Genomic DNA, 26,848 nt, shown 5'->3' on the forward strand with positions numbered 1-26,848 from the left:
CTCCCACCACCTGTGCCTGAGTGACTCTCACCCAGCAAGCCCCTCCCCCACTGCAACAAAGGCGTCCAGTGACAACAGAAGAAGAAGGAAGGAAGGAACGATTTAAGATGTGCCAGACCCTGTGAGAGTGTCAGGAGACCTTGAGGAGTCACACTGAAGACTGCCTGGAAACGCAGACAAATGGCATTGCCAGAGCCGTCATTCCAGGACGGAAGCCTCGCACACGACCCCAGTGACTTCCCATCCCAACCGTATTCTGTTCAAAGAGTCACTTCAAAGCGCGGTTTTAGAGCTCAGAGAAAGGGCTGGTAAACTAAGTGCACTCTTTCACTATCTGAGCAAGAACTACCAGCTGAAAAGGAATTTAAAACCTGTCTCTTTGTAGAAGCCAAGATTTTACATGCAAAGCACACCTGCACAGAGGAATTTAAAGCTCAGAACGAACAGAGATGTAGGCACTGCATATATCTGAGGGCAGAGAGAAGGAAGGGGGAGGAGAAACGCTTCAGATAAGGAAAAGGCAAGGAAAACCTCAGTACAGGTGCCAAACGTGGGACATGAGGAATCTTTCCCTTGAGCAAAGCTCCAATCCCATTAAGGTGACTCTCAATTTCCCCTGAAACCGGAGGGCTGTTGTGAGGAGATATGGACAACATTAGGTCATATGTGGCCCACAAACGGTTTTAAACTTCACTTTCTACTCTACTTTAAGCCAAAGCTCTCAGCAGAGAAACTTACAATCAGCCAAAGGGGCCTGAGTGAACTTCCGCGATCACGAGAAGGAGAGAAAGGAGAAGGTGTAGCTCACGATGGAAGCAGACCTTCCGTTTGATCAGCAGCGAGCCTTGCTCTTAGGTGGTAACAGCCACTCAGCCTTTCTCCCACTTCCCACTTGGGAGAAACCTGACATCTAACAACTTCTCTGACAAAGCTGTCTTTCTGAGAACACTCCCTCCGGAAGCCTCTGACCCCTTCTCTGGGCTCTGGGTCAAATCCAACTGATGAACTTGTCCGCTCATTGTTCTGAGCCCCTCTCAGCACAACACACAGTCAACTGACAGAAAATCTGAGAAATGAAAGTCAAATGCATACAGAAAAGCCATAAAGCACAGAAAAAGACACCTAAGATCATGTTAAATAGACCCTCAGAGGCATTTAAATGTTCTTTACTTACAAATGTTCACTGCACAAAATTTTCAGGGAGCCCCGTAAGCATGAAAACTGTAAAGCTGTGCCCCCCCGCTTTCCCACTGTTCCTCAGTCATGCTTTGGATCTAAGTCACACCTCTCCACTGCCAGCACCAGAAGTCTTGTCTGTTTATCTTTAACACTTTGCTGTAAAACAATGCTCTCAAAAATGAATTGCTTCTAAGTGAATTATCGTATATCTGTATAATAAAATGCCATGTAGCCAGCCAACATGAGGTTTGAGAATGTTTACTGATCTGGTAACATATTCACAACATATGAAGTAAAGAAAATAGAGGACAAATCACCACTTAAACAATGAATCCATTTTTCTAAAACTCAGGGCATAAGCAACGTGTGCCTCTGTGTGTGTACAAATGCACCACTGATGTAGGTTTAAAAGCACTGCAAAGACATGTACAAAATTATCAGCAAGGATTACCTTTAGGGGATGAGATTACAAATAAATCTTTTCTTCAATCTTTGTTTTGTATTCTTTACAATGAACACAAATTTCTTTTGTGCCAATTAAAAAAAAAAACAGCAGAAAGCCCACTGTTTTCAGAGCACCCCAGACCGTGGGCATCACCCCTACCTGTTCCTCACGGAGTGCTGTACGCTGGAGCCTCGGCCAGGTGTGGGCCCGGATCCAGGTGGAAATGAGCTTTTTCGATCTCATTTCAGACCTCAACCCCTCACAAGCAGGATCCATCAGGAACCTCCTTGATGTTAAACTCCACTCTAGAGCAAGCGCTGTGACAATGGCCCTTCAGGCACTTGCAAGATGTACACATGTCCCCACAGCTATTTGCCCTCATGTGCTTTTAACATGTGCAAACCATCACACGTGGTTTACAAACTATCCCCAGGGATTCACTTAGGTGTGTCCAGAGACTTGGGGGAAAATGTTAGATTCAAATATTTTGTAAAAATATATAACGTTAATTATTCATAAAAATACGATTGAGAAATAACCTGCCTCTTATTAACACAGCTGAAACCAGAAAGGCACGACTTGACGCCACCCGATTCTCTTCACTCCACCTTGCCTGCCTCCCAGGTTTTATAATCCCTGTTCCACGTACCACCCTTGGAGAGAACTCGTGCTCAAGCTATGGACTGACTGATTGTCTGTCTCCCCCAGCAGGACTGTAAGCTCCAGGAGAGCAGAGACCTGTGTCCATTTTTCCCCTTCTGTATCCCCAGAATCCCAGGACAGCGTCTGGTACAAAGCAGCCAGACTTACAACACATATCCATTAAATGAATACCACATTCTAAATTCAAATCTATCGCAAAATTCTTACCAATAAAATACCATGTTTGATTATTTTCTATCATGGGGTCACTTTTAAGATTTTTTTTTTTTGATGAAAAAAGATTTTTACTGCCATAGAAAAAAAAAGCTGTATAAAATGATAAGTTCTGGACACAAGTTGATGTGTTCGTTATAATTTGGAACTATTTATAGTGCTCAGCATAACACTCCGACAACCACCCTGATGACGCAAACCCAAAGGCCACACACTCTTTAGAAAAAGAGTCCCTGCTCCACCCACTCGGCTGCACACATATATACAATAATTATGCTCTGTTTTAAGAGGAGTTATTTTTAAGAATCTCCTCTGGGTTATACTGTAAACTTGATTAAAAAAACAAGGCCACCGAGGGCTTTCCTAAAACCGTTCCAGCCGTCTCTCCTAGCACTGACTCACTCTGAGATCATACATTTTGCCACGTGCATCTGTTCACTCAGCCCTTTTTTCTCAAGCCACAATTTCCTTTGAGTGCACAATTCTGTGACATCTTCAAATCACTCACACACTCACTAAACTGAGTATACCTCTTTGGAGATATGTAACAGACAACTGGTAACTTGTTGAGCCCAGCGCATCCACGTGTCCAAGCCATGGCGCATGCCCCACGCAGCCGACTTCTTCCTGATCAGTGAGTGCACAGCTCTTTTCCCCAGCACCCTCCTCCCTCCGTCCCACAGCACTTGGCACATACGGGGACTATTTCAGAGCAGCATCACCTCCAGGTGAGCATCACAGGCTGGATGTTCATTAGGAACTGATCAGATTTTTAGAATCCGAAAGCATCGACAAGGCCAATTTTTACATGTTTTTCTCTCAATGTGATCACTTCTTTAGCCTAATGATACTGCCTATCACATGAGGAGGAAAATCTGCAGAGTGATAATTTGATAACACCTTTATTCCCAGAGCTTACAAAATTGAAAAAGAAGTATCTTATAACAGCCTAGTCACAGCTGACTAATTTACTGGCTGCTGTTAACGACAGCAGACTTTTTAACCAAGGCACAAGTGTGTAGTGGTTTTTTTAAATTAATGTATGCTAAATCAAAATATATATAAATTGGTACTGTGACAGCAGAAATGAGAGCACTAGACAGAAATTATGGAGCTGGTTCAGCTGCATCCAATCCCACCTTGAAATCACCAAGGAAGTGTTAAGTCCAATTAAATTTTATACACTTTATATAAAAATCAATAGGAGGTGTTTTATTTCAGCCTTTGATGCTGGTGGTTCAAAGTGAGATGAATTTGCACACTTTAAAGTTCAAGCATTCTACCCACCTATGTGTTATCTGTAACCATATTAAAAGTAGAAACCAAGTTTTCAATAAAAATATAAAACATCCCCGCGTCACAAGCCTGCAAACAGAAAGACGAGCACCTGGAGTCAATAAAACAGAAAAATCCATCAGCTCTGCTGATCTGAATGGGTTTATATCAAAAGAAAAAAAAGCCCAAAAAACTTCTGCTTGGTAGGATTCTAGACAACAAACTGAAAATTACATATCACATCTCCATCAATTCTCCTTTAATCACCTTCTGTGATTAAAAGAACACAGGAACGCACTTCTTTTTCTGATTTATTTAGACTGAGATCTTAACCATCACTCTGATCTCTGTCATTTCCATTTCCTCCTCTGGCAGCAATCCTTCACTGCCAGGAAGTGCCAGCAGGCCTTCATAGAAAGCCAGATTCCAGGTACAGACCACCAGCCTGCTGCCACTCCGTTTAAAACAACAAGCAAACAGAATCCCAGGTTCTACAAGCATCTCTCTCCTGCTCAATCTGTCATTCCAAAGAGTCACACAGGGTCGGAGACAGCAGTGGTCAACGTTTTTCTAGCTTTACCGGGCATAGTACCAAAATCACAGAAAGTGCTGGCCATCCAGGGGCTACACATGAGTCCTCATGGGCAGCTGGGCACCACGGGAGACATCCACACGTTAGTCTCGGTGTGCTGAAAGCGCGCCCGTCTTCCGCAATCAAAGAATCTGAAGGTGTGCGGAGAGGAAACAGATTTGGGCTCTTAGTAGGGCGCTCTGTATCTTTTCCTTTTCTAGGTCAGAGGTCTGGCCGGAGCAGCGCTGTGCCCATCAGTGCTGCCCCATGGCTTGACCCGTGGGGGCTTCACGTGGGTTAGGGATGGGAAGAGGTGAGAGGAATCGGGCTGGTGGGAGGGGCGTGGGCTGGCTGCTGTGTCCCAGCGATGCCTCAGGCTGTTCTAACAGGACCCTGCCTGGGGTTCCAAAGCTGGGAGCAGGGTCTCAGTATCCCCATTCCCTGCCTGACAACGTCACAGCGCATTCCTTCAAGACGCAATGGCAAGGCCCCACTACAGGTTCCCAGCTTGGGCAGAATTCTCCCGTACCCAGGAGTGCAGGACAGGAGGAACACCAGATCATTCACGGCTGCAAGGCCTGGACGTCACCCCACCACCTCTGCTGAATGCATGCAGCCAGTCAGCACAAACATAATTCGGTGCCTGGCGAAACAAAGAATAGGGACTCCATCTCCCAACTGTGAGTTTGCAGGTGTACGAGAAGCACCACGTTTCACACCCGGAGGAGGAACAGGGGCTGTGCGCGCCGCTGTATCACGCGATACCACTGCCACCCGTGTGACAACGTGGAGGCTCATTCCCACAAGGGCTTCTAAACGCACAGCGAATCAGCGAAGCTCTCCAAGTTTCTCTGCAGCGAGACGTCTCCACCGTAACCACTTCTGCGCAAACACTGAAACCGACTCCGCTCGCTGACGCCTCTGAGGGACGAAGACCAGCGCCTGCGGCCGCGCTCGGCTGTGCCAGCGCCCGGCCTTGAGGACCCCGGGCTCCGCAGCCGCTCCCATCGGCCGCCTGACCTTCACCCGCCGGGATCCTCCCTAAACCAGAGGCCAGCCGCTAAGGCGACTCAGAAACCCCCGCAGCGCGAGACGCGTTCGGCCGGGCGCCGCCATCCCACCGCGCCTCCGAGCCGAGCCGCGCCAGCCGGCCCGCAGCGCCCGCGGGGGGCGCCCCGGCGACGCCCGCACTTACGTTGTTCATGTACTCGCTGAGCAGGTCCTGCAGCGCCTGGCGCACCGCGTTGCACTCGGCCACGATGCGCTCGCGCCGGTCGTCGCGCGTGCACGACGAGTCGGCCATGAGCGCCGCGCCGCTGATGATGCTCTCCAGCCGCTCCTCCAGCGACGGCCGGAAGCGGGCCTCGCTGAACGTCAGGGGGTCCAGGATGATCTTGTTCTGCAGGCAGGGCAAGCGGGGGGGAAAAAAAAGAAGTAAAGAAATAAATACAGCCAGCGAGGAGACGGGCCTCTGCGCCCTGCTCTCTGGCCCAGCAATCTCCGAGGCCGGGGCAGGAAAGCGGCCTTGGCAGCCTCGGCGCTCTCTGCCTCGCCCGCATTCCGTCCTGAAATCTAATCTTCCAGGAGAAAACGCCACATTTTGTTTCAAGCATGCGTTCTTGGCAACGGCTATTTCAACAGAAGGGTTTTCAAATGAGATTGTGACACTGGCTTGACTTTTTTTTTTTAACGGTAGCCTTCAAGGAGAGCACGTTTCAGAGGCGCACTCTGTGGGGCTCTGGGTAGATTTTAGAGTCTCCAGACTGGAGCATGATGTGTGTCCAATCATCTGGTTAAGGAGGCGTTAGCAGTGAGCAGTGTACACACTGCCTCCTCCCCGCCAGAAGCAGGGAGTCTCACGCCAGGACGCCTTCTGGAACGTGAGCAAACAGCACCCAACAGGCACACACAGCACAGGTCACTTCCCACTAGGAGCGAGTCTGTTTTGTACAAAAAGCTAGTGTTCTAGAAGGCTCACAACGTGTGCACGATTTGTCGCAGGTAGCTGGCAGTCTCCTGATGAAGGCACTAACGTGTTCCAAAGGAGGAGAAGACGGAGATGTTTCCTAGAAGGAAGGGGTCACAGGGAATTTAAGCTGAGTTTGGCCACTGCAAGTCTGAGGACCCTGAGGTGGAGGTGCCCAGAGGTGGACAGGCATGTGCATCCGGAATTCAAGGGATGTGTCAGCCTACGTGGGCACACGGAATCATCAGGGCTACGCCGACACCAGGTCGTGAACGGCAGACTGGCAAAGTGAGCAGAGTAAGAGCAGACCAGAGAAGGCCCAGTGAATCCCAATTTCCAAGGGTCTACAGGAAGATGAGAGTCAAAAAAGAAGATGGAAAATGCAGTCAGAGGGCAAGGAGCAGAACCTGGAGAATAGGATTTCCAGCAAGCCAAGGGGGCAGAGAGACTGACAGAGGGTGTGGTCACTACCCTGCAGGACGTGGCGAGGCAACGCTGACTCTGCCCAACCGCTGGTTTCGACTGGGGACCCTTTTCTGGAAGATCATTCCAACAACATTAACCAAAGTGGAATGACCTGCTGCAGAAATGGTACGCTCATCTTCACCGGAGGTGAACACTCAGAGGTCCAAGGACCAGCGTGGTGGTGATGGAGCAAATGGCCTTCCAACCCCAGGATCCTTCGGTGGGAATGCCATTCCATTCCTCTTTCCTTTGAAGTTCATATTAAAACTATATGTATATATGTGTGTGTGTGTATATATATATATATATATATATCTATAAATATGGTAAGACAGGCAAATGAGAGTAGGTAATTTTACCACTGCCCCACCTGCCACCCGCTGAGTACCTACTATGTGCCTGCTAGAATGCTTAGGGCCAAAAAGACAGTGAGGAGTGTAAAGGACATGTGTGTGAATTTTTTTTTCTAACAGGATAGAAAACAACTTAGTTATGGCAAATTAAGTCTGAGTCTGTGCTCTGGGAAAGTTCGCTCTGAAACAAAGCATCCAAAGATACATACTGAAAGTTGTGCTCCAAGCATCAGTGGCTGCGATTCTCTGATTCCCGCTCAAATGCACATCTCCACAGAACACAGATCGTTCCAGCAAAAAACAATGGGGTCCTGAGAAATGAGTGAAGCAGGTGGTGTCTCAGAAAGAAGCACCCGCTCAGCACAGACCAGGTCTGCGGTCCCCTGGAACTGTGAATTTTCTAGGAAATTACTCATTGAAAAATGCTCTCTCTTCAGTTTAGAGGGTAAACGCATGAGGTTGTGCAAACAGGACAGAAGTTTTCTGTGGCAGCTTTCGGCAGAAAGTCCACCTTCACATTGGCACTTTCTTAGATCTTAGAACAAGGACAATTTTTACTGAACTCAGAATAGTGTTACTCAGATCCTGTCCCCTGTGCCCTAGGCACCCTCCAAATGGTGTCTAAAAATCACACTGAGGATGGCTTTGCCTGGTTTATCATACAGGTGAGATTCCTGAAGGAAAACTGAAATGGGGGGCCGTGGGTGCCCTGCCCCGCCTGCCACTGGTACCAGAGCTGTGTCGCTGTGTCTTCAATGACTCTTCCTCCCACTGGGGCCCATCTGAAGTCTCTCTTTCTTGCTCACTCTTTCTTTCTACTGCTCTTCAGTTTATGCACTTCCAATAATCTTTTTACCATGTAACATGCATTAAGTACTGACACTGTAATTAAAGCAACACTCGATCAAAATCTAATTAGACTATTTTCCTTTACAAAGATTACTGATTTTCAAAGAACTCTTTAACAGAAACCCATATGAACATAAAACAGTGAAAAGTATTTACTCTGCTTTGAAGTTCAGGAGACCTTCAGAGTCATATATGGGCTCAAGGATAGATTTTTATGATACTTTTGGAGTAAAAATATACAGAAATGCCGACTTGATGGAAATATACTGAGGTGAACTCTGCAATAAGAGTAATTGTGAAACAGTTTCTCTGCCGAACGAGGAAAATGTATTATTGTCATGATAGCATTATGTCTTAAATTATTTTCCATGGAACACTAGTTTTAGAGAGGTAATGTTTTGATGAAAAAAAATGCCTTTCCCTAGCCAAATATGTTTTGGAAATACTGCATGGCCCAGAGAAAATTAGCACATGAAATGCTTTGGGGAGTTCTGCATTAAAGGAGTCAGTGTATTGCTACATTCCTCAAACCTATCAGCACAGAGAGCGGGGTATGGGTTGTTTGTGTGTGTGTATGTGTATCTCCAGAGAACTGAAGAGATCGCAAACAGGCTTTATAAAATCAGACGAGAAAAAGAAAAAAAAAAAAAAAAGGAAGCCAGGGACTAGAGGAAATGCATGCAGGTGAGAATCTGAAAAGAAAACATACATGTGTATGTGTATGTATAACTGAATCGCTTTGCTGTACACCTGAAACTAACATTGTAAATCAACTACACTGAAATAAAAAAAAATAAATAAAATTTAAATAAATAAAAAAAAATAAATGGCATTGGTAATTCCCTACCTCATATTTTCAGGTCAGCAGTGTCATGATGCTAGAAAAATAAAACAAAATAAACTGCAGGCACGAACTAGCAGAACCTGGGGAACACACTCTGGGAAACGGGACACGAGCGAACCTGCAGCGTCGGCCGGAGGAGCTTCCTACCTGCCGCGGCCCGGGGCTGTCTCCAAAGTAAAGGCGCTGAAACATGGAGCTTGAAAACCTCCGCATAAAAGTTACACTATTCATCACATTGTTAATGGAATTATTCATTATTTATAGATGACAGGGGAAAAGCTTTAAAAAAAAAAAAAAAACCTCCCTGGGAAAGAATAAATTTACAATACTCTAATCTATACCGTGGCAGAGATGGGGAGCATTGCCACGATGGACGGGACCAGCCAGCTGGAGAGGCGTTTCCGTGGGCGGGAAGCCACGCAGGCGAGAGACAGGGCTGAAGGTAAAGGGGCAGCGCGCGCGCGCGCGTGCGTGTGCATCGGGGCACGTGCGTGCGTGTGTGGACCGGCTGTGTGTGTTCATCCACGAGTGGGCGGAGGAGGGGGGTGGGTTGTTGGTGTGTGTGTATGCGTGTATTTTCAGAGAACTGAAGAGCTCTCAAACAGGTTTAGAAATTCAGAAGGAAAAAAAAAAGAACCAAAGCAAGCCAGGGACTTAGGGACTAGAGCAAAACAGACTAGTCGCTGAAGTAACAGGAAAAAAGCAAACACCTGGGGCTGAATCGTGAGCAAGAAGGACAGAGACTGAAGCCAAAGCGGAGTGAAGGAGGAGTATTGCTGCTGCATTATTTGGGAGGGACTTAAAAAAAGAAACAGCTGGGCAGCTTCTCTTTGCTAGCAGCCTTCAGGGTCCTTCCCCATCAGCAAACAGCTCAGCCCCCAGCACCTGCTCGGGCGTCCTCGCCCTTCCGTGCGGCTGCCCCCTACAGGCCGGCAGGGGCGCGGCAGCAGCCGGCGGCAAAACCCCGCTGCCTGGTAACGCAGGGAGCGCTTCGCTTTAACGGGCAAGCCCCAGACAGAAAAGGGCAAGGCCGACAGAGGTGTGCCCCTGCAGGAGGATTTTATGCTCTTAGGTCCACTGAGGTTTTTACATTTCAAATGTCTAAGGCTCTTGTTTGCATTCTTAAAGCTCATCTAATCTTTGTATCCTTTTGATCTTTTGTTCCTCTTACATTGTCATTTTAGTTCATTTTAAAATTGTGGGGCTGTATTTCCTACTTTATCTTCTTCTTTTTAAATAAGCCTTATTTTCTTTCTAGCTTATCTATTTTCATTCCCTTTATTTGACTTACATAATATTTTGGTGCCTTGGGATTTTTACTGATTTTATTGTTTTAAACATGTTTACTTTAAAAATTATTGTTTCCATTCCTACAGTTATGGAGCGGCAGTTAGAAAGCATGGCCATAAAGACAGCAGCCGCAGTAACTTACTCCCAAGCAGAGGAGGCTAGGGTCCCCTTCTGCCATCAGGCTGGTGCTGTTACGGCCTCTCTTGTCCCACATAATTGATCTATTTTTCCAATGTTGAACTCTGTTAAAACTTTAACTTGCAAATAATTCTGGGGACCAGAGAGTTCAAAACTGCTTCCCAGAATCATACATTTGCCTACATTCACATACAGTGGTGAGAAGGGCACTGCTTTTAAATGGCACCTGTCATCCTTTCTCTCTACAAGGAGTCCTGTGATCTAAAATCGCAGTTCAGTCTAGGGACACTGCGCTCCCCTCACTGCAGGCTCCCACACCACAGGACGCAGCAGAGAGGCCTCTGCCCCAGCAGGACGCGGAACGCACCACACATGGCTTGACAGGGCCACGATGCTGCTCGCTCCATCTTACTGAAGAAGAAAATGATGCCAGAGATGTTCCCCGTGGCCACCCGTGGGGTCTAGGAAAGGGGTACACCTGGAGTTGAACACAGGACCTTTGACTTGAAGCCCAGAGTTCCCGCCACTGTATCAGATTGCCCATATTCAGCTGAAATGAGTCTAACAAATCATAATTATAAAACTGTATCTCTTATTTTTAAAAAGCATGAAATTCTCCTAAACCAAACACAATGGCACATGTATCATCTGTCACTTTTTTTTTTGGAGGGGGCTAATAATTAGTTTATTGGGTTTATTTATTTATTTAATAAACTGGGGATTGAGCCCAGGACCTCATGCATGTTAGGCATGCGCTCCCCCACTGACCAATACCCTCCCCGCCTCCATCTGTCCTCTTTTACGTCATCTGGGTCCACTTCCCCTTCTAATGAGCAGCTGAAAGTACAGCCATTCGTTCAACAAACGGGTGCCAGTTACTGTGGGTGTCTGAGAGCAGAGCCTGAAGAATCCTTTCTTTCAAGAGGTTCACTGTCTGGTAAAAACAAAAAGATGTACAACCAATTGTAATTTGGGATATACTGACAATGTTTAAAAAAAAAAATGACTGAGTGATGGGAACTTGCACCGCTGGGAGGCGGTAGGCAGTCACAGAAATCTTTCTGGAGGAGGTTATTCCTCGGCTGAGACTTAAAGAGTAAAAAGCAGTGGACCAAGCAAAGTCAGGGGCAGAAAGAGGTGATGTGGACAGAATAAGAGGTGGGAACAAATGCCTGGAGGTGAAGCAGGGCACAGGATGCAAAGGGGATTACAGGAGGTGCACTGGAATGAACTTACATATAACACAGAAACAGACTCACAGGCGTAGAATACAGACTTGTGGTTACCGGGGGGAGGGGGTGGGAAGGGATAAACTGGGAGTTTGAGATTTGCAGATACTGACTGGTCATGTATAAAACAGACAACTCTATACTGTACAGCACAGGGGAATATATTCAGTATCTTACAGATGCTCACGGGGAAAAAGAATATGAAAAGGAATATATGTATGTTCATGTATGACTGAAGCACTGTGCTGTGCACCAGAAATTGACACAGCATTGTGAACTGACTATATCTCAACAAAAATTTTTTTAAAAAAGAATCAGAAAACAAAACACACAGAAAAACACCCAGATGTCAACTAGGTACAATAAGAAAGGTGCTGAGAAGAGGTGACTAGTTGTCCGGGAACACGCTCTGAACACAGGGCAGAGTGGGAATGGGCCGCCCGCCTTCTGGCCCCAGACTCTGCGATCGAGCCTCGCCCCTGCACCGTCTCCCTGGGGTATCCTTCTGCACGCAACAGCCACTTCTCCACTTCAGACAGGGAAGTAACAGTAGCACACGATTCTTTCCACTCAAGGAAGGTACGGAAACAGTGGACAGCGATCAGAGACAAACGCTCTTAAACTGCTACTTTTCCCTGCTTTTCATTTGTGACCTGTTTCAAACGGCTCAGCAGGTATCATAAAATACTTTTTCTACCAACAGCGAAAACACAAGTATTTCTGAGTCTTTCTTGAGCTACAAAGCCACCATCTTAAAGCTGAATCCATATCTGACTGCACTCAAAGCCATCACTGAGCAGGACTGGCCTTACCTGGTAAGATACGGAGTGTAAAATTACATTTAATTACGGTCACGTCAGCAGAAAGGCTTTAGCATGCACAGAACACTAACGGAGTGGTTTTATACCCAAACAGTAAGTTCCCAAGATTTTTGATGCACAGTGGAGGAAGGTGAAGGTTTTTTTTTCTTCAGTAGCCAAGAAACTGTTTATTAAAGACTAGGAGAAAGTCTTATTTATTACCTTAAGATTTTCTAGCTTTCAGTAGTAACTAGCCTCTTTAGACAGCTAATGAGTCATCTCAAATGTATGCAAGATTTTCAAAATGCCACAAAAGACAGCAAAGAAAACCATTTGCTAATATAAAGTAGGGACTGATCTGATCCACTGTGTTCCTGAATCTGATCCTATGGAAAAAGCAAATGCCAGGAGTAAGAGCGTGTCCCGTGGTTTTCCTTGCTTTCTGCGACAACCCTGGAAGATCAATGCATCCCGGATTTTCACTACCTTCACAGTTCAAGGTAGCAACTACGAAAAGTAATAAACAGTCCTGCTCTGCCTGATAAACTCCAGCCCCTCACCGTGGCCTGCTGTCCAACACAACTATTTCAAATTAAACAAGAAGAAGGAATAAATGTCAACATGCCCTTACGCAGCCATTCGCTTTCATTTTTTAAAGATGTTAAAAAAATAGTTCCCAAAGAGGAAAGTGACATTAGTCAAACTCATTCTTCTACAAGAATATGGCATTCTGATGTGGGGTAATTACAGCAACGGAAATCAGAAAACCTGCAGGACAATGCGTGTTTAAGGGGGGGTACAGTTCGCCTTTAGTGATTCTGAGCTTTTCCCTGGAAGAGGCCACAATTTGCCTATCTTTACTTCCTTCCTTTGGCACCTTTATCATCACCCCGTCCTCCTGTTTACCTCTGCGTGTTTATTACTATTATTTTTAATTTTTTTTAATTTTTTTTTAATTGAGATAGAGTCAGTTTACAATGTTGTGTCAATTTCTGGTGTGCAGCACAGTGCTTCAGTCATACAGAAACATACATATGTTCCTTTTCATATTTTTTAAGCATAGGTTAAGAATACAAGATATTGAATATAGTTCCCTGCGCTGTACGGTAAAAACTTGTTGTTTATCTATTTTATGTATACTGGTGTCTGCAGATCTCAAACTCCTAATTTATCCCTTCCCACCTGCCTCCCCGTTGGCAACTACACATCTGTTCTCTATGTCTGTGACTCTGTTTCTGTTTTATATATAAGTTCATTTGTCTTTTTTTTTAGATTCCGCATATGAGTGATCTCATATGGTACTTTTCCTTCTCTTTCTGGCTTCCTTCACTTAGAATGATGATCTCCAGGTCCATTCTCCAGTAACATTCTACGGTGTTACTTTTTACATGCCTATTATCCAGTTTAAACTATCTGACTAGTAACCCCCGAGGCCGTGTCTCCCAGTTTCCCATCAAAATGCCTATAGATAGAGGCAGAAAAAGGAATTTTGTAGCCCTGAGAATTAAGAATGAAAGACATCTTACAGACAATGAGGCATGATCATAATTCTGGCTCTGAATGCTTTAAATACTTCTTTTAAAGACTGAAGTCTGAGATAAAAGCATAAATCAAGACCATTTTAATAAATTAACCGAGGTGTCTAAACCAAAAGCGTGTTATTTGTTCTGTTTTCAACACTCATTCTCCCTATGGTGTATCAATAATTAACACAGATACATTTTCATCTTTTTCATTCTGTGCCAAGCTCTCTCCCAGTGAGAATCTTCCTACCTGCACATAAATTGTTCCTACCTGGGGTAACGTTTGAAATGGAAACTACTAAAGATATTAACTTTTAATCATCTTTCTTTGTATTAAGCTACAGAGAAACGTTAAGCTCCATTTTGGACTTGCCTCCATTTAAGACTGCACGGTGTCTCACGGACCTTCTATTCTTTCTTCTCCGGCATATACTTAAAAATAAACTAATTATGCCATTTTTAATAGACTTAAGATATTATCTGCAATTAAACAGCTCACTTTAATTGGAAATAAATGACAAAGATAATGACTTGATAATTATACAACACATTTTATTCTTTGATATTTAATGCTTTAAAAAAAACCCAGAAATCTAAGCCTACATTAATTTCATTTGAGAGAGAAGCTATTTTCAAATTTTTTTTTAATTGAAGTATCGTTGATTTACAATGCTGTGTTAGTTTCTGGAGTACAGCAAAGTGACTCAGTATATACATGCTTTCTCAATTATTTTCCATTATCGCTTATTACACAATATTGAATATAGTTCCCAGTGCTCTACAGGAGGTCCTTGTTATTTATGTAGAGACGCTGACACTCAGGAGGACAGAGTCACCTATTTAGCAAAGGTAACGGCTAAGAAGAGCGGCCCGAGGTGGCCCAGCGGCGAACTGCTCCTTCTGGATGCTGTCATCTCAGGGCGGCCGGTTTCGCCTCCCTAGTTCCCTTGTCTGCTCACCCCAGGAAAGCAGGGCAGAGGGCATCATCCTTGGCTTCACATCATGGATTGATCAGAAAGCGAATATTCAAAACGCACTCAATCAAATCGAGTCTTTAAAGGGTCAAGAGTAAAACCGACTGCTTCTGAGTGAACACACGGTCACCGTGTGGCTTCATTCCCCCTCTGTCTACACTGTTGACCATCTGTCTGCCCAGCTGCCGTCCTCTGCGACCTCAGTGTGGCGCCTGACACGATCTGCCATCCACACCCCAGACTAAGCCTCGCCCGCACTTAGGGTGAGTCTTACATTTGGTTTCTTCTGCTGCACCCAGCTGAGTGCCCTGCATGTTAGTAGTTGATACATAGCTGCCAGTTAGCCGACTGAGAGGTCGTGAGCCAATTACATCCTTTTCCCAACTTCTACCAAAAGGCTCCTGGAACACAAGGGGGCACCCAGTGAATCCATCACTTGCAGATGAACACACACGGGCAGCCGTCCAGCTGGACGTGCGTATTTTGGTTTGCACTGATGTCTGACGTGGCTCAGTGAGCCTGAGATTCCAGATTACCGGGGCGGAGGCACATCACCACGTGTAGTAACAAATGTTAGTTCTGCCTGCAGTGTGAGGCGGCCGGGCTGAGGCTGCCAAATCGCTTGGCTGGCAGACTGCTACTGTAAAATCCTTGATCCTGATCCATCCAGAAAAAGGAACTATTTTAAGTTTCCACACAGTGTCAGCGAAGCCAATAGGCATTCCCAGTGTGTGCGTGGAAGTACAGAGTATGTGTAAACAGGAGACTGTTACTGAAAGCAGCTCTGCCACTCACATGAAAACTCCACAAACATTTGAAAGTCTCACGTGAAGGTCTGATTAAACCAAGGTCAGTAAACAATGGCTTATGGGCCAAATTAAGCCTGCTCTCCATTTTTGTATGGTTGACAAGTTAAGAATGATGTTTTTAAACAGTTGACAGACTTGCAGACATAGTAAACAACCTTATGATTAACTGGGGGGAAAAGGGTGGGAAGGGATAAATTTGGGAGTTTGAGATTTGCAAAGGTTAACCACTACACATAAAAATAGATTAAAGAACAGGTTTCTTCTGTACAGCACAGGGAACTGTATTCAATACCTTGTAATAACCTTTAATGAAAAAGAATATATGTATATATACGCATGACTGGGACATTATGCTGTACACCAGAAATTGACACATTGTAACTGGCTGTATGTCAGTTTAAAATAGATAGATAGACAGATAGATAGATAGATCAAAAAAACAGTAGAAAAAAGAAACACCACAGGCCTACCAACATGTTACATTTCTGTCTAAAATCCTCTCCTTCATTACATCTTTAAATAGTTAAAAAAAAAAAGATAAGCAACCAGAGACAAAGATAAAGATATGACATGAACCCAATAATCCAGCAACTGAATAATTAGTTACTGGATTATCAACAGTTTAAATTTTTGTAAGTTTAATAATAGGAAAAATAAACTTCTTAACCCCCAAATTAGTTCCACTCTAGGTCTGTGGTTTGGAATGTTAAATTGTCCCTTTAAAACAGAAAGTCAATTCATATTTCTCAGAAGCAATTATGACTTAATTGGCATTATCAACCTAATAAATTACTAGGTGATTTCCACAAACTGGTTAGGCACTCAAATTTCATGTCTGATGAAAGAGTAATTGTATCAATATTCTGCAAATATGCAAAGGAAATTGGTTCATTGGGCTCAAGGGAAATGCATACACCCTGAGTGTAAACTCATCTATCTTTTTCTGTCTGTTTTTAAGCAGGCAAATTAAGATGGGAAAGAAACAGTTTGTGTCTCACAGGAATAATGTGCAATATGTTAATTGCTTCTCAAGAAACATAGCATGGCTTGAGAAGTACTCTTTGTGCTTAATGAGGATGTCATGTTCTCCCCCAAACTCTGAATTCTGATGTTCATCTGTTGATGATAATTTAAATCATACAGAGTCTTTGGGTGACACTGGAAGACAGACACCTGAAGAGGTTTAACCCAACAAGGAAGATAATGGATGCCCACTGGAACACAGCAGAATGCTGATTAAGGTGGGTCATGTCTGTCGCGGGGAAGCTGACAAGGCAGATGGCGCCACCCACAGGGATGAGAAGGAATCACGGGTGGATAAACCAGAGTGCCATTAAGACCAAAACAGTGAGCATATCCACTTCTGTCTCCGTTCAACAAAGTTACTTGATGTCTTTGTGCTAACCGTACTGAGGAGAGTATGAATCAGACCTGGTCTCCCTCCTTCCAGGGCTCGCCGCTGGAGAGACAGAACTGGAAACAGAATAATATGTTTAATATTAATATGCACAAAGTACAGTTGTAACATAGAAGGAAACAGTGGTTTGGTTGCTAGGAGAATTGGAGATAGTTTCAAAAAATAGGGCATCTTGGTAAGAATGAGTATAAACTGATTAGAAAAGAAAAGGAAGTTCAGGCAGAGGAAATACCACGAGAAGGAACGTGAGGCTAAAAGAGCAAGTGTCCATCCGAAGAGTAATAAACAGGTAATTATGACAGAACATAGAATGGAATGTAACAAAAAGGAGGATGTGAGATGAAAGAGGCAGTCAGGGTCCTACTGAAATGACCTGATGCCACGCTGAGTGCTTTAAAGTTTATCCTGAAGACAGAATTTCACTGGTAAATAAAAGATAATACCTGACTTGCATTTTTGGCAAAGCTAGGCTGGCAGAGGTGATGGGAGGGGGGGAGGGGGGGCAGGCAGAGCAGCCAGGTAGGAAGTTGCTTCAATGATTTGGGCCAAAGCATGGGCCTAGATACACGGTGGTCATAAACGAGAAGGTGAGAGGGCCACGTCAAAGATGCAAAAGGAACAGAACTCAGAGGATTTTGAGATTAACTGGAGAGGGCCGTGGGTGAGGCTCTCAGCGTTCTGGATTCAGTGGCCACCTTCAAACAGGTCATCTCTTTATGTAAAAGAAGAAATCCAAAAGGAAGGTTAGGCTTGACAGAGATAAAACACCAGACTTAGTCTGAGAACGTGTTAGATGCTTAGAAGTCATCTGAGCTAACACGTCACACCATCCAGGTGGACCCAGGCCTGCAGCTCCGGAGAGGAGCTGGGACCAGAGAAACAGACATGCGGTATGTGTGGTCCCAACAAGGGAGGCCCTTTAGTGAGAACTGAGTGGGGCAGAGGACAGAACTCGAGAGAAAAGCCGCAGTTAGGGGGCAGGGGAGGAAGCAAGTCCCGGAGACAGAGAGCGTGACGGTCAAAGAGGCAGGAAAAAATCCAAAGCGCAACACAGTCATTCTCGGAAGCTGAAGGGAATGCGACCTTGAAGGACAGAGCAGTTTGAGGAAGGAGACGCCTCAGTGTAACGGGGCAGGACCCCGCGGGGCCTTCCAGGCTCAGACCCGTCCCGTGTCCCCTGCGGCAGCTCCTCTCTGAAGCACCCCCGGAACAGTGCCTCATGCATGTTTCCTGAGTTTTTCAGATGCTAAAACCCACCACCAAAGGGAAGACATTAACTACTTGATGACTGTGAGCATGTGGGCCCCAGGTCCTGTGGTGCCCAGGGGTGGAGAGTGTTGACCACTCTGTTCCCTCGACACCAGCCAATCAGAGGACGGTGCACAAGCTGATCACACATCCTGCGACCCCCTCCCCTACCCGGACTTCAAATACGCTTTGCTGAAACCCTTTGGGGAATTTGGGGTTTCCTTGGGCACAAGCCACCCCATCTTCCTTGCTCAGCCCTGGAATAAACCCTTCTCTGCTCCAAACTCTGACATTTTGGCTTGTTTGGCCTCGCGGTGCTGCGGGCACGTGAACTTGCCCTGGGTACCATCAGCGTGACGACAGTCAGCGGAGATGTTAAGCCTCCACGAAGGGCAGCTTTCCAAGACAGAAGGCTTGATGACTTTTATTTAAGTTTGCCAAAATCCAAGATATACTGATTTAAACTTAAGAGCTGAAGCACACGGCAAGGTCAAAGATGCACTGTTGTATTATCTTTGTTGCTATCATCAGCTTTGCACTATCAAAAAATGCCTTTTCTCCATCCTTAAATGTAAGTAAGTTTTAACAGTAATTATAACCCTTCGACTAAAGTGGCCAACCCATCTTGCTTAAACTGCTCTCCAGGAGACCCTGTCACACGTTCTTTCTTTCATTCAACAAATGCTTACAGAGAGCTCACTCTGCACCAGGCTCTGTTAGGCACCAGAAGTAAAACTGCTACCACACTTTTTTTTAAAGGCAAATGAATTAAAAGGCTATGAATTACAACACATGAAACACAACGCATCTATTCCCTCTTGTTTACTGTTCATGGAAACTCCACATGGAGAGTCACGGACTTGTTGCGAGACAGGAGCGCTGCCGCTCGTGAGCAGTCTGGCCCCCTCTGCTAGCTCCCTGGCCTAAGTAAGGCCATCCAGTCTCCACCTGCGTCTGCAGGACTAGTGGTCACGTCAGAGCAGCAGACAGCTAGGTCTGAGCAGAGAGAGGGGGACGCAGGCCACACGGCAGAAACTGGGCAGAAAGGCACAGGCCAAATGCGGGAAACCACACATCATGTGAGCACCAGGGGGTCCCTAGGCAGAGAAAGAAAAGCAGGAACCTCTGGGATGATAAGTGGTCACACCTTTTGGGGTGATGAGCAGTCTGGAGTCTGACAAAGAAAGGAGGGGAAAGGCAGGAATCTCCAGGGTCCGAATGTGACCTTTTGCTCATTATGCCCTCATCTCAATAAAATTAGCCTTACAGATCAGAAGTTCCCAGCATGCACCGACACCATGAGACTTTTGATCCAGGCTAAATACGGACAAAAATCCCTCCTCCCTCCGGGAAGGTGGAGCTGGGATGATAATCAGGGAATATGACCCCAAACCCGTCCCTCCCCAATGAATATTCTGCCCATTCATTTTTACACCCTCTGTGACCAACTTGCCAAAGAAGCTCAGGGCAGCCGCTCCTGTGAGCCTGCCCGCCCTCCCCTTGAGGGTGTGCTGTCCATCCTTTAATAAATCCTCACTTTGCTTTTTTAACCACTACGTCTTGTCTCTGAGTTCCTTCGGGGACGGCGGGACGAGAACCTGGAGCACCGGTTGCGCCCGCCGGCGGCAGGCGGCGCACCCCTCGTGGTCTCCCCCTTCGGCTCTCCCCCTCGACCTGAGCTGCTGCGGTTTTTGCCGCTGAGACTCCTTGTTCTGCTTTCTGCCCCCCAGGCTCCACGCTCGCCAGCATGCCCGTCCCTGGGAGACCCGCTGGCCCACCCCTCCCGCCCTCCCGTCCACGCTGCACACGCGGCCGTGTGAGGCCCCGTCGCAGGGCCCCGGGTCTGAACCGCACGAGTTTAAACCAGTGACAGCGGGCGTGGCCTCTCCCCCAGCGCTGCTCTGCTCCGGCCTGGCAGAGAAGTAGCCTCTCCTCACTACGATACACGAGGCTGAGCCAAGCTTAACTAAGTGGAGCCCAGAGCCGGAAAGCGGCTAAGGCCTGACAACGGGTGTCCCCGCCCCCAGCCCATCCCTGGACACGGACATCCACTCCGAGCGCTGATTTTTAAGCCCACGACTCCTCTCACAGGGGCGTGAGCCATGGTCACCTAGGAGTGACCATTTTATAACGCATGGCAATTACTCTCAGATAAAATGAATCTAGTACAAGTGGTTTCTGCATAGTTATAAATGCACAATTGTGAACAAAAAGTGACAATAAAGAACACACTGCTGAATTAGAACTACTGACATGAGCAAAAGAAGCAGGTGGCACAAGTGAGGAATTAGAAGACAATTTGTTTGAAGGTTTTGCGCCAAAGACTGACACACACGGTTTATACCTTACTTCCTAGGATCCCATTTGCCAGTAACGAACCTTTTATTTACTTTTTCAGGCGTGTGGCAATCTGACCATTACTTACGATCATAAATGTCTAAAGTTGTTTTTTTTCACATTTTTTTCTCTGTGATTTATCATAACATTTTGTGTATATTTCCCTGTGCTATACAGTGTAATCTTGTTTATCTATTCTACAATTTTGAAATCCCAGTCTATCCCTTCCCACCCTCTACTCCCCCCGTAACCACAAGTCTGTATTCTCTGTCCATGAGTCTATTTCTGTCCTGTATTTATGCTTTGTTTTTGTTTGTTTGTTTGTTTTTGTTTTTTAGATTCCACATATGAGCGATCTCATATGGTATTTTTCTTTCTCTTTCTGGCTTACTTCACTTAGAATGACATTCTCTAGGATCATCCATGTTGCTGCAAATGGCATTATGTTGTCAGTTTTTATGGCTGAGTAGTATTCCATTGTATAAATATACCACCACTTCTTTATCCAGTCACCTGTTGATGGACATTTAGGTTGTTTCCATGTTTTGGCTATTGTAAATAGTGCTGCTATGAACATTGGGGTGCAGGTGTCATCCTGAAGTAGATTTCCTTCTGGGTACAAGCCCAGGAGTGGGATTCCTGGGTCATATGGTAAGTCTATTCCTAGTCTTTTGAGGAATCTCCACACTGTTTTCCATAGTGGCTGCACCAAACTGCATTCCCACCAGCAGTGTAGGAGGGTTCCCCTTTCTCCACAGCCTCTCCAGCATTTGTCATTTTTGGATTTTTGAATGACGGCCATTCTGACTGGTGTGAGGTGATACCTCATTGTAGTTTTGATTTGCATTTCTCTGATAATTAGTGATATTGAACATTTTTTCATGTGCTTTTTGATCATTTGTATGTCTTCCTTGGAGAGTTGCTTGTTTAGGTCTTCTGCCCATTTTTGGATTGGCTTGTTTATTTTTTTCTTATTGAGTCGTATGAGCTGCTTATATATTTTGGAGATCAAGCCTTTGTCGGTTCACTTGCAAAAATTTTCTCCCATTCCGTAGGTTTTCTTCTTGTTTTATTTCTGGTTTCCTTTGCTCTGCAGAAGCTTGTAAGTTTCATTAGGTCCCATTTGTTTATTCTAAAGTCTGTTTTGAAGGGTTGGTCAATATTAGCTAAATCTACAATATAAACTTTGTTCAAGTAACACGTTTTGAAACTTCATCTTTTTAACTTTCAACCAAAGAGGCAAAATTTAGATCACTTTCTAAAAATACATACATCAAGGGTAAAGGATTTTTTTTTTTTTTAGTGAAAAATGCAGTAATAGAAAAGCACCCATTTCTCACCAGCACCAGCGCTAACGCGTATCTAGTGTTGGGTCAGCCACCCCACAAAGTGTTTTTGGAAAAGATTTTAACTCTCACAGCAAATCTCTACGGCCACATTAGACCCACGTCACCTATGGGAAAAGAAAGCTTACGGAGCTACTCAGTCACCAGGGGAGGCCAGGCAGTAACAGGACAGCCCCACCGGGAATGGCAAGGACCAAAGGCTTCCTCTGCTTCCAGGCCCGTAAACAGCGGCTGATCTACCCGAAGTGAGCGGGACACTCAGTCTCTCTGGTGTAAGTAGTTTGCTCGTGTGTGTGCGTGTGTGCGCACACGTGTGTGTCTGTGTGTGTGTGCGTGTTTACTTCATCACGAAATCTGAGCAAATCGTATCCTATAAATCTGTACCCCGTACTCATTGCTGTGCCATGGGAAACACACAAGAAGGGAGCACTAAGTAAAGGCAAACACTTCTAACACAAGAAATCATGAAAGAAAGAAGAATACGGAGGTAAACATTTTAAATAAACTACACTACTCACGAATAATTCACTAGATAAAAGGACTCGTTTGGGTCCCAAATTTTAAAGCATGACTCATAAGTACATGACAAGCAAAACGCTGTTTGCCATCACATGTTTAGACAATTAAGAATAAGATAATCAATTATGTCAGTGTTCACTGTTAGACTTAGTACTAATCACCTGAAATAACAGTGAACTCAGATCCACAGAATGAGGCAATATTCTTAAAAAAGAAAGTTATTATCATGGGGAAAATACAGATTCTCACATTTTCCCTTGTGAGAAGAAAGGAAACAAGATTGGAAATACAATGCTGTTGACTAAAGATGTCAGGGAGGCAGATAAATGAGAATTCGAACCATAATTTTCAAAAACAGTATTTCAAATCTCAGAATTGTCATTTCCTTGATAACTCTTTTTTGTAGCTCCACATTTACTAACTGAAACGTTCAAGAGAAATCAAATTGTCTTGGGGTATTTCCTTGGTAATTATAATAAAATATGATAGAAAAGTAAATGATACTGTCAGGAAACACTCCTAGGTTTATAACGCCTGAAGAAACGAAAGCTTCTTGGCAGCAAGAAGATATGGGAGGTGTCAGTCGTCCAGAATAAATGATGATAAGGGATAAACGGGTCCTGGCAGGGATGTGGCACGGCTCAAAAAGCAGAGAACAGCTTGCCCAAATGCTCGTGACTGTCTCCCACTCCGCCAGCAGGACCACCCTCATCTCTCCCCACTGCCTGGAGCGTCTCTTCCCCAAAACTCATCTATATTCACCTTTACCAGCTTCCCAGGGCTACAAACTTTTCCAAAAAGGATTAAAGCAACTTCCAGTGCATAACATCACTGTACACAAGGGTGTGGTACGACTTAAGAGTTCTCTGAAGGCAGGCTACGCCCCGTCCACGTCTGCATCCCCTGAGTTTGCACACAGGGCGGAGCACTCAGGTTGTGCAGGGCTGACAGGGAGATGGAAACCCACTGGAGGATTCCTTAACGTTCCGTTTGGCCACCAGATGTCAGTGTCTGATAAAGAATGCCCAAACGCCGCTGCCGGTTCTCAGCTAGACTCCCGCAGGATTAAGAGGATGTGGAGATTCTCTTTCTAAGTGAAGCAAGTCAGAAAAGTACCGTATGACATATCACTCATACGTGGAGTCTAAAAGTATGAGACAAATGAACTTATTTACAAAACAGAAACAGACTCACAGACATAGAAACCAAACTTATGGTTACCAGGGGGCGGGGAAGGGAGTGGGAAGGGATACATCAGGAGTTCGTGATTTGCAGTTACTAACTACTTTCTATATAAAAATTAGATAAACAAGAAGGTCCTACTGTACAGCATAAGGAACTAAAGTCAATACCTTGTAATAGCCTGTAATGAAAGATATGAAAAGGAATATATATATATATATATATATATATATATATATATATATATATATATATATATAAAGTGTGTCTAGAAGTGGGTTTTTCTTTTTTTTTTTTTTTGTAGTGAAATGAGCATTCGTAAGTACATACTGATAGGAGGTCAATTCAACGTTAAGTAACTTAAGCTAAGTTAGAAAAATCCAAGACGCTGAAGAATGTGGATGAGCAACGTTCAAAATACAGATCCATACATTACCACGCATTTAATAACCACACTGGTGGGAATGTAAGTAAGTAAACTAAGAGCCAGAAAAAAAGAAAACAATGCGAGAAAGTTGTATTAGGCAAAATATCAAGGATTCCACAAACGACTGAAAGTTCTCAAGATTTCCTAATCGGAATTGCAAAAAATATTTTTTTCATTAACTAACCTCCTGCACAAACATCAACCCTTTTGATACATGAGGGTCAGAAGCGCGGTTCCCACCGCCTGGCGATCCCACTCCCTCCGCGTGGTTCGGGCCATGCACGCGCTGCTCCTGGGAGCTGCTCGGACGTTCGTCACCCCCCACCCTAGTCACCCTCTCTGGGCGGCAGCTTCGCCTTGTTCGAATCCATTCTCCAGCCTGCAGCCAGAGGGATCTTTAAAAACACAAATCTAAAATAAATTTTGAAAAGAAAGAAAAAATATGAATAAATAAAAACACAAATACAACTAAAGAAAAAGAAAGGAAAATAAAAACACAAATGTGCCCATGCGTTCCCCCGCTGAGATCACCAGCAACTTCCTAACACCATCAGGTTGAAGCCCAGCCCCCTGCAAGACCAACACAGCTCTAGAACCTTCCTGAAGCTCACGGACTCAGCCAGTTCTGCCCACCACGCCTCTGCGTGCAATGATGTTCTCTCTGTCTGAGAAGCACTCTCATTCACACTCATCATGCTAACGCCTACGTGTGTGCCACCTCTTCCAGGAAGTCTTCCGTGATTTCACCGTCCCTAATGTCACTGCCTCCCCCCTCAAAGGTGAGGTGCATATTATGTACATAGGTGCACACTGCACACTTAGGCACTGCAGTAACTAAAGCTGTTTAGTAAGCACTTCTTCTTCATACCCCATCAACTTTCATTCTAACATCTCACGTGGCATGCTTTATGCGCTTAAGGAACGCTCTCAGCTATGCCTAAACTTTATTCCAAGGCCTAGAGAGGCTATCTCAGTAACTCCAGGTCACACATCTTTACAGTTATGTATAGAGCTTGAAGTAGCAGCCAGACACCTGAATCCAAGTTCTGGGCTCTCCCCAGTGTCCCAGGCTACTTCCAACAGCCAAGAACCACTGTCAGAACCGCTCCATAGGAATACAGCAGAGAACATTATTAAGGAATACTAATAAAAGCATTAAAGAATAAGAGACACAACAGTACAGATGTTAAGCCTTCAAAAATACTGGCTCAGACTCAGACAGGCAGCAAACTGCTGAGTTTGCCGGCTCCATCTTTTTAGTACCTGAAATAGAAATCTGAAATTGCTTTCCAAATGCTAAATGGTCCTGCCTAACTGGCTTTCATTTCTATGCATTTGGCGTCTACCTTCCTAATTGCTTTAAAAGACTAGCTACAAATTGCATTTTCCTTACCAGTGTGTTCATAGCATTCTGATAGGCCCTCTCCTCTCTCTGCCCTCACGCTAATGGAATGAAGTGCATAGAAAACGTATGATCTTCTTAACCCCATACGGGAGTTCCCAGATGTCTGCAGTCAGAATGACTCTGGGGAACATCAAAGAAGGGGTAAGCCTCTCTGATAAATAACTCTGCTGATTTCCACAGCAAAAGGGAGGGTTAGGCCTGGGGAGGGACCGAACAAGGCTTTCTATGACAACGTACTTCTCCAAGGAGGCCTTCCTCCTTCCCAGACACAGTGGAGCCCACGAGCCAGTAGGATCTCTTAAAAGAATCCCTGAGCCAGCCAGAATTCCGTTTCATGACTCCTTATGGGACCAGGACTTCCACACAGGCATCTATTCGGGCTAGTCAGGATGATAAGAAACCACTGTTTCCTGCTCAAAAAGGTGAGTGATATTTGGAGAAGACAGTCAACAGGAAACCTCCTCCTTCTCCAGGCTCCTTCAGGGTGGATCTCTGAGGTCATGTACTTGGGCCTCTGACCTAAGTTGCCCACGTGGCGCTCCAGCTCTTTACTGAGCTGTCTTACAACACTGGATCTCAAGCCCTCGTCCACGGATGTTCATCCTCCTGGGTACCCAGAAAACTCGTCCCCACCTCCCAGAAACGGGCTGGCGTTCTGCTGGGAAGCGACCTCTCCCACCTGGGTGACTCCTGCTGCTTCACCTCTGTCTCTGGCCGAGAGCTTCTGGAACACAATGCACGCCTGAGAAGAGCTCACCGCTGGAACTACCCTAGGGAATGAGCCCCGGAGCACAGAGGCGCTCCCCAGGGCAAGTTCCCTCACCGCTGCGGGCAGCCTCGGCCCCGCAACACTGCTGGATTACAGATCCTCGCCATCCTCATCGGCCCGCGACGTAGCTGTCGCATCATTCCTGACCCTCCCATTCCAACACTCCCGCCCACCGAACACCAGGTCGGTGAGGGGGTTAAAGCCAGATCTAAGAAAAGGAAATCCATGCAAAGAGAAGAAGGAGAAGCAAGGAAGAAAAGCCAAGGAGGTGGAGGGGAGGCACAAACATGAGGCAGGAGTGAAAAGGGCGACTTAGGCGGAGCCGGCACGGCGACACTGCAGCTCAACATAGTTGAGACCAGATGGTCCTTACTTCTTAGGGCCAGATACTGAAACCCAGAGAGCAAGAAGTGGTACCGTGAAAGAGAGGGTGCAGATAATACTAAATGTCCCCCTCCTTCCAAAGTGGAAGCAGCTGAGAACTAGGGGCTAATGAGTGAGGGGTCCCTGGAGACCCTCAGACACAGAGCGGGGACAGGAGCAGAGGGCAGATGACAAGATGAAAGCAGTAAGAGCCAGTCGGCAGCCAAGTCAATCAGAATCTACTTGTTA

At 45.4% G+C, this 26,848-nt stretch overlaps 1 protein-coding gene across 4 annotated transcripts in view; it reads right to left on the bottom strand.

Annotated features, from left to right (window-relative positions):
* CTNNA2 (catenin alpha 2) overlaps positions 1-26,848 on the bottom strand; it is a 933,346-nt gene that overhangs the window by 635,302 nt on the left and 271,196 nt on the right. For all 4 annotated transcript variants that reach the window (XM_072951563.1, XM_072951564.1, XM_072951561.1 and 1 more), the window contains exon 7: positions 5,542-5,745. In XM_072951563.1, coding sequence (XP_072807664.1) covers positions 5,542-5,745 — 204 coding nt within the window. The remainder of the gene's footprint in view (positions 1-5,541; positions 5,746-26,848) is intronic.

The sequence above is a fragment of the Vicugna pacos genome, chromosome 28 (assembly GCF_048564905.1).
Source record: "Vicugna pacos chromosome 28, VicPac4, whole genome shotgun sequence".
NCBI lineage: Eukaryota > Metazoa > Chordata > Mammalia > Artiodactyla > Camelidae > Vicugna > Vicugna pacos.